This window comes from Peromyscus californicus, unplaced genomic scaffold (assembly GCF_007827085.1).
Source record: "Peromyscus californicus insignis strain IS unplaced genomic scaffold, ASM782708v3 Scaffold_4__1_contigs__length_199733344, whole genome shotgun sequence".
Classification (NCBI taxonomy): domain Eukaryota; kingdom Metazoa; phylum Chordata; class Mammalia; order Rodentia; family Cricetidae; genus Peromyscus; species Peromyscus californicus.
Window position 1 is genome coordinate 56,188,212 of NW_026294562.1, and position 13,958 is coordinate 56,202,169.

The window sequence follows — 13,958 nt, forward strand, 5'->3', positions numbered from 1 at the left end:
GGTTGGGTAAGGGAGAGAGACATTTTCTTTGGTAGTATAGGCAGTGGTTTGTTGTGATACTTCTGTGTATAACTGTTAGTAAATTCATTGGTTCACTTTTTTAAAAGACATGAACATTGAAGAGGGATTAGGGGATGGAAGAGGGATGGGAAATGGAAGGGGCCCGAAAGGGGATAAGAAATGGTAACGGGGATGACTATGATCAAAATACACCATATACCTATATGAAGATGTCATAGTGAAACACATCATTATGTATAATTACTATATACCAGTAAAAAAAAAAAACTTTAAAAAAGGAACTTCTAGTACATAATCAGACATATTTTTTTTTAAAAAAAATGTCTCATGTAGCACAAACTGGCCTCAATTTTGAGGATAATCTTGAACTTCTGATCCTCTTGCCCCCACCTTCCCAGTACTGGTATTACAGAAGTATGCCACCACACTCCGCTAAACAGTAGTTTCTGTTCCCCAGGGCTGGAAGTATCTGTTTTTCATAATAGCCCTTAAGTAAGGCCAGACCTGGGGTATTGAGGTTCTGACAAACATGTGTAAAAGGCTTTACTGTCTGTCTGTTCCTGTCTCCTGCTGGCAAGCCAAATAGGGATATTTCTTGTCTAACTTGATTTCTGAGAAGACTTATGACCACCCAATTAGAAGAATTATATTCTTCACTTTTTCAAGCTACTTCTCATATTCCTGGATCATGGCCTTCAATTCACACATTAACTTGGCACAGCTCTGCCCATCCTCTTTTCCTTCAGTGTCTACCAGGATAGTATATTTATCTCTGGGCACAGAAATCTTCAGGGCATTAAACATCTTTTCAAAACCGTTTACCAAGCTGGCCTTGGCCACATTGGCCTGTATTAAGCCCAGTCAATCACTGGTGATTTCTCAGAGTAGTCAGCAAGAGTGGAGTGTCTCATTCCAGATATTCAGGGAGTTTACAATTGTCTTTTGGTTTCAGGGTATGATCTCTCCTAAAGCTACCCAGTGTATGGCTTTTGGGCAAGTTTACATCCTACACATCTTAGGATCCTTTACCAACCATAGCAGAGTGCAGCCTCCTCCAGCCTGTGACCAGCTCTTAAAGGGAACAATATACTATTCTCTGTGGACCTGATGTAACTTGCTTGGTGTTCTCATCTGATTTAGACATAGTACCTGTTTTGTGTTTCTTTAGAATCTTATATATCTAAATTACAAAACTTTTTACATTGTCATATGAATTACTTATTTCTCCTAGAACTATGGACCTTTTTACTTTGTAGGTTGTTTTATTTCTATAGGCCCATATATGCAAATAAGTTATATTAGTGATTTGTGAGTGAATAAATAAATATAATATTGAGTAGTCACATGTAGGCATTACTTGTCATTTTCCATGAAAAAATAGTAGAGTACATATTGCTATATTCACAAAAAAATGGACATTCTTAGAGAGATAGCACCACATAGTGGAGTATGGGCTCTGGAGGGAGACAGATACAGGTTTGAATCCCAGTGATGCCATTTATCCACCTGTGAATTTAAACAAATATATTAACTTAGAGTTTCATGATCCTCTTTATAAAATGTGAATATTCCTGCTTCCTCTTAACTCTTGGCCTGTAGTATGTGCTGAGTAAATGGTAGCCATCATCATTAATTGTAGCGTCTTTTTTAGATCTGTTTGGTGAACTTTACTTATTTAGTTGCCTTACTGTTAGATGTAATCAGCCTGCTTTGTGATACACCCTGTAATTACCAAGGTTCAAAGATTTGAAATTGTTTCAAGAACTTGTTTTGCAAGTATCAAGTACAGAAAATGATTTTAAAATACCACTGCTTGTCTACCATTTAAACATTCTATACTAAACATTTTTTTTTGAGACAGAGTTTCTCTGTGTAGCTCTGACTATCCTGGAGCTCGCTCTATAAACCAGGCTGGCCCCAAACTCACAGAGATCCTCCTGCCTGTGCCTCTTATGTGCTGGGATTAAAGGCGTGTGCTACCGCTGCCCAGCTCTAGTAATCATTTTTAAATGAAGGATGTGACTATGATATGTAAACTGCAGAACTGAGGTTTCTATTTAATCAACTCTGCTTATAAGCACAAGAAATCCTAGACTTCTTAGTAGTGGGTGAGGGATTACTTACAGGAACAGAAATTACCCAAAAACAGCTGCATCACTAAGGCTCACCACAGCATGGGGATACCTCACAAAAGCTGGAAACCTGGAGCTCACTGCACAGCCTGCAGATAGCTCAACTGGTTGGAGAATGTCTTTACCAGGGGTGTTATCCTAAACCTCTCCCAGGCAGCTCAGCTGGTTTCTGTTTCAGGTTGTTCATTTTGTCTAAGAGTGACTTTCAACAGCTTTACTATTTATGGAATGTTTCAGTCTCGGATGGAACTGCCACACAACACTCCACCCTTAAGTCCAATCAGAAAGTTGCTTGTGTCCATTACCATTTGTTCCACGCTTGCTCTAGCTGGCACATCTCACCTGGCACTTCCATAATGAAGCATGCAGGATCCACATTTAAGGAGGGTGTTTGGCCTTAATCCTCCCCAGTATCCCTAGTAGCAACTTCTGACACTATAAGAGCTAACTCACAGGGAAAGGTGACATTTTGGGCCTAGTCCTAGCTTCATTTCTCAAAATTCTGCAACTGACATGTACAATGTCTTCAGCAATAGGTTCTTACCATTCAGTTCTGGATGCAACCAGCAACCATGGCTCCTCGGCCAACAGCCCCTAGGGAGGTAACCAACCCATGGCACTGGGAGTTTTAATCAACCTTATGGCTTTTGGGAGCATCTGTTGCTCCCTTGGCAAAATATCCTTGTTTACTCTTTGTGAGCTAATGCCTCATGCTTGCTTCTTTAGGTGCACTCACATGTCTCTTCAATGGCTTTCCAATTAGCAAAGCACTGAGAGGTTAGCACTATGTCATATGTATAGCAGAACTTTTCCAGAAGACAAACAAGACAAGGCAACATCTTGAAATACTAACCCATAACAAATAGTGGGGTTACAAAGATAACCTTGGTGAATCACTCTGAAAGTCTGTTGTCATCTGCTTGAGCATCCCCAAAGTTCACAACTAAGAAGATACTAAAGTCGAACACAACAAGGTCTAATATAGCATGGAAAGGTTCCATCCATTTGTATCAATAGCTTCCTCCACAGATCAAGGTTGGATAGAATAGCAGGGAGAGGAGGCAGTGACTTAATTAGCTCTCTTTACTCCTCAGTCATTCTCTGTGAGCCATTACATTTCCATATCCTGGAGTTCTTCCACAGAGCTTCCCTGTATTTTTCCTCCCTTGATGAACTGAGTGGACCTGACTCAGGCTTCTCAGCTCTATCCAAGGCCAAGGAGGAACTTGACCCTGTTCACCTCTGCTGAACCTGATGGTTCTCTGTATCCAAGATTTGGCCTTTGGTTGGCACTGTAGCCATAGCTGTTGTCATTCAGGCTGGGCAAACCATCTCCACCCCTAGCATAACCTTTGCTTTCAGGAAGTGTACCCTACAAAATGTACAAGGGTGGGGAATAATTACCTACCCTCGCGACAGGCTTGGTTGTCTTCACCTGTATAGTTCTATTGTTGCTGGAAGTTTCTCTGGTCCCACCAAGCCCCAAGGTCCCATGTTTCTTAGGTCCGCCCAGCCCCATGGTTGGGATGAATCTCTCCCACCCAAGTACCGCAGCTGCTTGGTCCCAAGTAAACACGCAGAGGTTTATATTATTTACAAACTGTATGGCCTACAGCTCAGGCTTCTTATTAGCTAGCTCTTATAACTTAACTCAACTCATAACTATTAATCTATGTATTAATCTATGTTCCATGGCTTTACCTGTGTCCTATTACATGTTGCTCCTTGGATGGCGGTTTTGTGTCTCCCTTTACTCTCTTCTCCTTTCACTCTCTCTTGGATTTCCCCACCTGGCTCCATCCTGCCCTGCCATAGACCAATGCAACTTTATTTATTAGCCAATGGGAGTAACACATATTCACAGCATACAGAAAGATATCCCACAGCATTCTATCATAGATGCCCTTTTGCTACCCATAGCCAGGACTATAAATTCACTCTTCTCTAACTCATATTTAGTTTTATCATGTCCCTATTGGCCACCAATTATGTTGTATGACAGGCTTTTCATGGAGAGATGCAATACACAAACATCTACTCACACCAGACAGGGAATCCAGAACAGACCCAAGTAAGGATACCATAAAAGTCCAACCTTGGTGAACCAATGAGTTTTATTGGGGTTACTTACAGAAATATGAGCAAGGGGTTATTTACAGGAGCAGAAATGACTCAAAAACAGTCACATCACCAAAGCCTACCCTAACATGGGTGACAGCTAAAAAAAAAACTGGAAACTTGGAGCTCTTAGCACAGCCTGTAGGCAGCTTAACTGGTTGGAGAGTGTCCTTACCAGGTGGCTCAGTTATCCTAAACCTCTCCCAGGCAGCTCAGCTGGTTTCTGTTTCTTTCAGAATGCTTGGCTGGTCTCTGATTTCCCAGATGGCTGTGCTAGTCCGAGGGTGACCCTCAGTAGTCTTTGTCTATTCTTGGGGAGAAAGGAACCTAGTGCATCTAATCAGTTTCAGGGACTTCCTGGAGCTATTTTGAGTTGTTTACCTCTGTCTTAAGGAGCTTCCCTGTACAATCTTACTCCATGCAGTTTCAGTCTCCAGGAAACTGCTATAGAACATCCATCCTCATGTTTACAAGGCACTTAGTTTACTGACTGCCCATCTCCCCAGCCCTTCCCTTCAGCTTCTTAATACAGATCATCCCAAAGCACATTAAACAGTAAAGATAGAATTACTTTTCTCATCTCCAATCTTAATTACTTCAGCTATGTTCCAAAAAGTGGTTTTGACATTGTAAGTTTACGTTGACCATTGATTCATCTGTCCCTTGAAGTTCATGAAGTAGGTTTCATGACTGCCTGTGTCAATTCTCTATATTCTATTTTTTCTCATTTTCCAAATTATTTCTCCATGGATAGCCATCCAAAAACTGTCCTTAAAATTAACTTTTTAAAAATTCTTCTCTCATGTATTACATCTTGACCTCAGTTTCCTCTCCCTCCACTCCTTCCAGTTCCCCTCTCACTTTTCCCTCTCCCCCAGATCCACTCCTCCTCTATTTCCTTTCAAAGAAAGGGCAGGCCTCCCAGGGATATCAACCAAATACGGCATAACAAGTTACAATAAGACTAGGCACAAACCCTCATATCAAGGCTGGACAAGGCAGCTCAGTAGGAGGAAAAGGGTTCCAAGTACAGGCAAAAGAGTCAAAGACATCCCCCATTCCCACTGAAAGGACCTATGTAGGCACAGGATACCCCAAGATCAAGTTCTCAGCACAAAGGAGATTGATTTGCCCCAGAGGGAAAAAGGGTAGGGAATAAGAGACAAAGACAGAAGACAGGACTAGGAAGAAGGGGAAGGGAACAAGGGAGAGGAGGAAGGAATATTTGCCCCAGAGGGACAAAGGACTGCCTCTGGATAGAAAGGAGTCAGATGTGGCCCATAGGCAAATGAGTTTATAATGGGAAAAGGGGAAACTCTGTGTTAGGATGAATTGGTTAATTTTGATTGGGCATGTTAATTCGGGTAGCCAAAAGGTGTTTTTGATTGCTGGACTTCAATACATTTGATAGATGGACCCTTGGTAGTTGGCCTCAGGAGGAGGTAGTGGCCAACTAAGGGAATGGACCTTGGTGGCTAACTTTAGCTAATCTAATGGTTTAGCAAGGCAGAAGAGAGGGAAGGACAAGACCTGCCAGAGCCATGTTTGCCATGCTTGGGCTAGAGCCCTTCATCCACTGTTAGGAGTCCCACCAGAACACTAAGCTACACAACCATAACATATGTGCAGAGGACCTAACTCAAACCCATACAGGGTCCATGATTGTTGCTTCTGTCTCTATGAGTCCCTGTGAACCCTGCTTAGTTGATTCTGTGGGTTGTGTTCTCATGGTTTCCTTGACCCTTCTGGCTCCTATAATCCTTCCTCCCTCTCTTCTGTGGGGTTCCCCTGGTTCCCCCTAGTGTTTGGATGTGGGTCTCTACATCTGCTCCCATCAGTTGCTGGATGATGCCTCTCTGATGACATTTGGGCTGGACACCGATCTTACCTTAGCACATTTTACAGGCAGGACAGATTGTAGGTCCAAAGTTTTGTGACTGGGTTGATGTCCCAATTCCACCGCTGGGAGCCTTGCCTGATTATAGAAGATGGCTGGTCAGGCTCCATATCCCCATTACCTCTTCGCTAGGGTCACTCTCATAAGTTTCAGGGAGTTTCCACTGCACTAAGTTTCTATATCACCCCTCAATTCCAGTCGTCTCTCCCTCCATCCCTCCTCCTATGCCTGATCCCTCCTGTTTCCATCCCCACCTAACCCCATTCTATTCTGCAAAATCTATTCTATTTCCCCTTCCCAGGGAGATCATGTATCCCCCTTGAGCCCTCCTTGTTATTTAGTCTCTCTGGGTCTGTGGATTGTGGCATGATTATCATTTACTTAACAGTTAATGTCCACTTATAAGTGAGTACATATCATGTTTGTCTTTTTTTTTTTTTTTTTTTTTTGGTTTTTTCGAGACAGGGTTTCTCTGTGTAGCTTTGAGCCTTTTCCTGGAACTCGCTTGGTAGTCCAGGCTGGCCTCGAACTCACAGAGATCCGCCTGGCTCTGCCTCCTGAGTGCTGGGATTAAAGGCGTGCGCCACCACCACCCAGCTCATGTTTGTCTTTTTGAGTCTGGGTTACCTCATTTAGGATTTTTTTTTCTAGTTCCATCCATTTGCCTGCAAAATTCATGATGTCATTGTTTTTAACAGCTGAGCAATACTCCATTGCATAAATGTACCACATTTTCTTTATCCTTTGAGGGACATCTAGGGTTGTTTCCAGTTTCTGGCTATTATGAATAAAGCTGTTATGAACATAATTGAGCAAGTGTCCTTGTGGTAGGATGGAACATCCTATATGCCCAGGAGTAGTATAGCTGGGTCTTGAGGTAGATCCATTCCCAATTTTCTGAGGAACCATCATATTAATTTCCATAGTGGCTGTACAAGTTTGCACTCCCACCAGCAATGGAGGAGTGTTCCCCTTGATCCACATCCTCTCCAGCATGAGCTGTCACTCGTGTTTTTTATCTTAGCCATTCTGACAGATGTAAGATGGGATCTCAAAGTAGTTTTGATTTGCATTTCCCTGATGGCTAAGAATGTTGAACATTTCTTTAAGCATTTCTCATCCATTTGAGATTCCTCTGTTGAGAATTCTGTTTCGATTTGTACCCCAGTTTTTAATTGGTTTATTTGTTTTTTTGATATCTAGTTTCTTGAGTTCTTTATGTATTTTGGATATTAGCCCTCTGCTGGATATGTTGTTGGTAAAAATCTTTTCCCATTCTGTAGGCTGCCATTTTGTCCTATTGATGGTGTCCTTTGCTTTACAGAAGCTTTTCAGTTTCGTGAGGTCCCATTTATAATTGTTGATCTTAATGCCCACACAATTGGTGTTCTGTTCAGGAAGTTATCTCCTGTGCCAATGTGTTCAAGGCTATTCCTGACTTTTTTTTCTCTTAGGTTCAGTGTATCTGGTTTTATGTTGAGGTCTTTGATTCACTTCGACTTGAGTTTTGTACAAGGTGATAGATATGGATCTATTTGCATCCTTCTACATGCTGACTACCAGTTAGACCAACACCATTTGCTGAAGATGTTTCTTTTTTCCACTGTGTATTTCTGGCTTCTTTATCAAAAATCAGGTGTCCATGGGTGTGCGGCTTTACATCTGGTTCTTTGATTTAATTTCATTGATCAACCTGTCTGATTGTATGCTAATACTATGCAGTTTTTATGACTATATTTTTGTCGGGTCCCCTGAGACTGGAGTTACAGACCGTTGTGAGCTGCCATGTGGGTGCTGGGAATTGAACCCAGGTCCTCTGGAAGAGCAGTCAGTGCTCTTAATCACTAAGCCACCTCTCCAGACCCACAGTTTTTATTATTATAGCTCTGTAGTATAGCTTGAAATCAAGGATGGTGATACCTCTGGAAGTTCTTTTATTGTACAGGATTGTTTTAGCTATCCTGATTTGTTTGTTTGTTTGTTTGTTTTCATATGAAGTTGAGTATTGTTCTTTCAAGGTCTGTATAGAATTGGGTTGGAATTTTGATGGGAATTGTGTTCAACCTGTAGATTGCTTTTGGTAGGATGGCCATTTTACTATTGTTAATCCTTCTGATCTATGAGCATGGGAGATCTTTCTATCTTCTGATATCTTCTTCAGTTTCTTTCTTCAAGGACTTGAAGTTCTTGTCATACGAGTCTTTCACTTGCTTGGTTAGAGTTACCCCAAGATATTTTATATTATTTGTGGTTATTGTGAAGGATGTTGTTTCCCTGATTTCTTGGTTCTTTTGTCATCTGTGTATAGAAAGGCTACTGATATTTTTCTTTTTTCTCTTTTTTTTGTTTTTCGAGACAGAGTTTCTCTGTAGTTTTGGTGCCTTTCCTGGCTGGCCTTGAACTCACAGGGATCCTCTTGGCTCTGCCTCCCGAGTGCTGGTATTAAAGGCATGTGCCACCACAGCCTGGCTCTGATTTTTTTCTTTTTAGTTAATCTTGTATCCAGCAACTTCACTATAGGTGTTTGTCAGCTGCAGGAGTTCCCTGGTAGAATTTTTGGGGTCACTTATTGTCTTAGGTTTTCTAGTGCTATGAGGAGACGACATGACCATGGCAACTCTAATGAAGGAAAACATTTGAGACTGGCTTACAGTCTCAGAGGTTTAGTCCATTATTGTCATGGTGGGAAGCAAGGCAGCATGCAAGCAGACGTGGTGCTGGAGAGGTAGCTAAGAGTTCTACATCTTGATCTGCAGGTAACAGGAAGTGAATGGTCACACTGGGCGTGGCTTGAGCCTGTATGAGAACTCAAAGCCCACTTCCATAGTGACACACTTCCTCCAACAAGGCCACACCTACTCCAATAAGGCAATACCTCCTAATAGTGCTATTTCCTATAGGCCAAGCATTCAAACACATGAGTCTATGGGGGCCGTATCTATTCAAACTACCACACTTATGTATACTATCATATCATCTGCAAATAACAATACTTTGATTTCTTCCTTTCCAATTTGTATTCCCTTGATCTCCTTCATTTGTCTTATTGCTTCAGCTAGAACTTCAGGTACTATATTGAATAGATATGGAGAGAGTGGACAGCCTCGTCTGGTCCTTGATTTTAGTGGAATTGCTTTGAGTTTCTCTCCGTTTTTTTGTTTTTTGGTTTTTTTTTTTATGTTGGTTGTCAGCTTGCTGTAAATTGCCTTTATTATGTTAGGTATGTCCTTTTATCCCTGATCTTCCCAAGACTTTTATCGTGAAGAGGTGTTGGATTTTGTCAAAGGCTTTTTCAGCATCTAATGAGATGATCATGTGTTTTTTTTTCTTTAAATTTGTTTATATGGTGGATTACAGTGATTGATTTTCTTTTTTTTTTCCCTTCGGTTTTTTGAGACAGGGTTTCTCTGTGTAGCTTTGCGCCTTTCCTGGAACTCACTTGGTAGTCCAGGCTGGCCTTGAACTCACAGAGATCCGCCTGGCTCTGCCTCCCGAGTGCTGGGATTAAAGGCGTGCGCCACCACCGCCCGGCACAGTGATTGATTTTCATATGTTGAACCATCCCTGGATCTCTGGGATGAAGCCTACTTGATCATTGTGGATGATCTTTTTGATATGTTCTTGGATTTTATTTGCAAGTATTTTATTGAGCATTGAGGTGTTTTTTGTTTGTTTTTTTTTTTACATCTATGTTCATGAGGGAAATTGGTCTATAATTCTCATTCTTTGTTGAATCTTTGTGTGGTTTGGGTATCAGGGTGACTGCGGCCTGATAAAATGAATTTGACATTGTTCCTTCTGTTTCTGTTTTGTGTAATAACTTGAGAAGTATTGGCATTTGCTCTGCTTTGAAAGTTTGATAGAATTGTGCACTAAAATTGTCTGGTTGTGGGGTTTTTTTGTTGCTGTTGTTAGGAGACTTTTAATGACTGCTTCTATTTCCTTAGGGGTTACAGATCTGTTTAAATTGTTTATATGATCTTGGTTTAACTTTGGTAAGTAATATCTATTGAGAAAATTATCCATTTCTTTTGGATTTTTCAATTTTGTGGAATACAGGTTTTCAGTTTTGTTTTTCCCTTTAAAAAAAACTTCTATTCTTCTCTCATACATTATATCCCAACTGCAGGTTTCCCCTCCCTCAACTCCTCCCAGTCCCTTCTCCCACCTCCCAGAGAACATGTTTTTAAATATGACGCAATGATTCTTTGGATTTCCTCAGAGTCTGTTGTTATGTCCCCTTTTAGTTTCTGATTTTGTTAATTTGGATATCCTCTCTGTGTCTTTTAGTTAGTTTGGATAAGGGTTTGTTAAATTGCTACTATGAGATTTCTCCAATTTCTTTATGTAGGCACTTAGTGCTATGAACTTTCCTCTTAACACTGCTTTCGTTGTGTCCCGTAAATTTGGGTGTGTTGTGCATTCATTTTCATTGATTTCTAGGAAGATTTTAATTTCTTCCTTTCTTTCTGCTTTGACCCAGTGTTCATTCAGTAGAGATTTGTTCAGTTTCCATGAGTTTGTAGACTTTCTGTTGTTTCTGTTGTTGATGAAATCCAACTTTAATCCATGGTGGTCTGATAGGATGCAGGGTTTATTTCAATTTTCTTGTATCTGTTGAGACTTGCTTTGTTACCAAGTATGTGGTCAATTTTGGAGAATGTTCCATGAAGTGCTGAGAAGAAGGTGTATTCTTTTGTGTTTGGGTGGAATGCTCTGTAGATTCTGATAGGCCCATTTGGTTCATAATGTCTGTTAGCTCCATTATTTCTCTGTTTAGTTTTTGTCTGGATGACCTGTCCATTGATGAGTAAGATATTGAAGTCTCTCACTATCCATGTATGAGGGTCTAAGTGTGATTTAAACTTTAATAGTGTTTCCTTTACAAATGTAGGTGCCCTTGCATTGGGGGCATGGATATTAGGAATTGAAAGATCATTTTGGTAGATTTTTCCTTTCCCATCTATTTTTATTATTTTTGGTTTGAAGTCTATTTTGTTAGATATTAGAATGGCTACACCAACTTGCTTCCATTTGCTTTGAAAATCTTTTTCCAACCCTTTACTCTGAGGTAATGTCCATCTTTGATGTTGAAGTGTGTTTCTTGTATGTAGGATGGATTCTGTTTTCACATCTATTCTGTTAGTCTGTGTCTTTTTATTGGAGAATTGAGTCCATTGATACTGAGAGATATCAATGACCAATGATGATTGTTATTTCTGTTATTTTGTTGTTGTTGGTGGTGGTGGTAGTGGTGGTAGTATATGCGCGTGCGCATCCCTTCTTTTGATTTTGCTAGTGTGAGATTATTTCCTGTGTTTTCATGTGTGTAGTTAACCTCCTTGAGTCTGAGTTTTCCTTCTAGTGCCTTCTGTAGGGCTGGATTTGTGGATAGATATTGTTTAAATTTGACTTTATCATGGAATGTATTATTTCCCCCATCTATGGTGATTGGAAGTTTTTCTGGGTATAGTAGTCTGGACTGACATCTGTGGTCTCCTGGAGTCCATGGGACATCTGTCTTGGCCCTTCTAGCTCTTAGAATCTCCATTGAGAAGTCAGGATAATACTAATAGCTCTGCCTTTATATGTTACTTGGCCTTTTTCCCTTGCAGCTTTTAATACTCTTTCTTTGTTCTGTATGTTTAGTGTTTTGATTAGTATGCAATGAGGGGCCTTTCTATTCTGGTCCAATTTGTTGTCTTCTGTATGCTTCTTGTACCTTTATAAGTACATAGGCATGTCCTTCTTCAGGTTAGGAAAATTTTCTTATATGATTTTGTAAAAATATTTTCTGGGCCTTTGAGCTGGGATTCTTCTTCTATTCCTACTATTCTTAGGTTTAGTCTTTTCATAGTGTCCCAGATTTCCTGGATGTTTTAGGTCAGGAATTTTTTAGATTTAACATTTTCTTTGACTGATGTATCTATTTTTTCTATGGTATCTTCAATGCCCAAGATTCTCTCTTCCATCTCTTGTATTCTGTTGGTGATGTTTGCTGTAGTGATGATGTCTGTAGTTCCTGTTCACTTACCTAGATTTTCCATTTCCAGAATTCCCTGTTTGTATTGTCTTTATTGCTTCTATTTCCAGTTTCAGGTCTTAAACAGTTTTATTCATTTCCTTCAACTGTTAGTTTTTTCTTGGCTTTCCTCAAATAATTTATTCACTTTTATCCAAATTTTTGTCTTTTCCTCCATGTTTAAAGGGATTTATTAATTTCCTCTTTAAGGACCTTTATCATCTTCATAAAGTTGGTTTTAAGATTGTTTCCTTATGTTTCAGCTGTGTTGGAATATTCAAGCTTGCTGTAGTAGGATAGCTGGGCTGTGGTGGTGACATATTGCCCCAGCTGTTGTCAATTGTATTCTTACACTGGCATCTAGGCATCTTGATCTGAGGTGTTTATAGGTCTAGGTGCCAATTTCCCAGTTTGCCTTTGTTGGATGGCTGTTTTCTTCCCTTGGTTTCTGTTTCCTCTCTGGTCTTCTTGCAGGAGTGTCCTGGGGTTGAGTAGGTCAGTCTCCACCCAAGCTGGAGGCTGGACTTCAGGTGACTGGGGTGGCCTCTGGTCAAGCAGGGAGTTTCCACCTAAATTGGGGGCTAAAGTTCTGGCAGCCGATATGTCCTTTAGTCCAGCCGAGGGTCCTCTGGGAGTCAGGATGTTGTAACAAGGAGAGGAGGGCTGATTGGGGGTGGGCTGGGCAGGGACTGAGAGAGTTGGCGGAGGGCATTTACGTGGGGTTCTGGCTGCCGGCTTAGCCTCTGGTAGAGCAAGGGCTTCCATTGGAGTTGTGGGCTTCCATTGGAGTTATAGGAAGAAATGCCTATTTAACTTATTTGTGCTGTTGGGTTTATATATATGGAGTTACAGACTGTGTTTACTTGTTACAGGTTGATGAAAGTCCTCGAAGTTTGATGACAGACTGTCTGGTTATAAAGCATTTTTTACGAAAAATCATCATAGTTCATCACAAGGTGAAGTTGTTCATTCTTTAAATAGAATCAATTTATCTATAGTTTCTTTAAAACAAAAACAAAACAAGAACCTCACTGAGGAGCCCTGACTGGTCTAGATCTTGTTATGTAGACCAGGCTGGCCTAGAACTCAAAAGTCTGCCTGCCTCTGCCTCCTGAATATGGAATCAAAGGTATGCACCCCCATGCTGGGCTCACCTTGGTTTAATTTTGGTAGATCATGAGCTTTAGGTTTTCTAGTTTAGAAGAACATACTTTTTTTTAAGATAAGACCTAATAATTCTCTAAATTGCATAGGCATTTGTTGTAATAGTTCCCTTTTTAATCTCTAGTTTTATTCATTTGAGTCTTCTCTGTAGCCAGAAGTTTTCCTGTGTCCTGTAGCTACTCAATCCCAAATAAACACACAGAGGCTTATATTAATTACAAACTGTTTGGTCTATGGCTCAGGCTATTGCTTACTAGCTCTTTTATCTTAAATTAACCCATTTCTATTTATATATTTCCATGTGTCTCGTGGCTTTACCTGTGTTCCATTACATCTTGCTCCCCCAGTGGCCCACAGTGTCTTCCCTTACTCTGCCTTTCTTCTCCCTATATCTTTGCTTGGATTTCCTGCCTGGCTATAACATGTCTTGCCATAGGCCAGACCAGCTTCTTTATTAACCATGGTAGCAACACATATTCACAGCATACAGAAAGACCATCCCACAGCATTTCCCCCTTTTCTGTCTAATCAAAAAGGAAGGTTTTCATTTTAACATAGTAAAACTACATATAACAAAACATTATCAAGTAAGAATTATAGTTAC

The 13,958-nt window shown here is 40.5% G+C and overlaps 1 protein-coding gene across 1 annotated transcript in view; it reads left to right on the forward strand.

Moving 5' to 3' along the window:
- Positions 1-13,958, forward strand: part of CUNH11orf80 (chromosome unknown C11orf80 homolog) — a 104,519-nt gene that overhangs the window by 53,787 nt on the left and 36,774 nt on the right. The window contains exon 6 of the mRNA XM_052760104.1: positions 13,063-13,146. Within this exon, the coding sequence (XP_052616064.1) occupies positions 13,063-13,146 (84 nt within the window). The remainder of the gene's footprint in view (positions 1-13,062; positions 13,147-13,958) is intronic.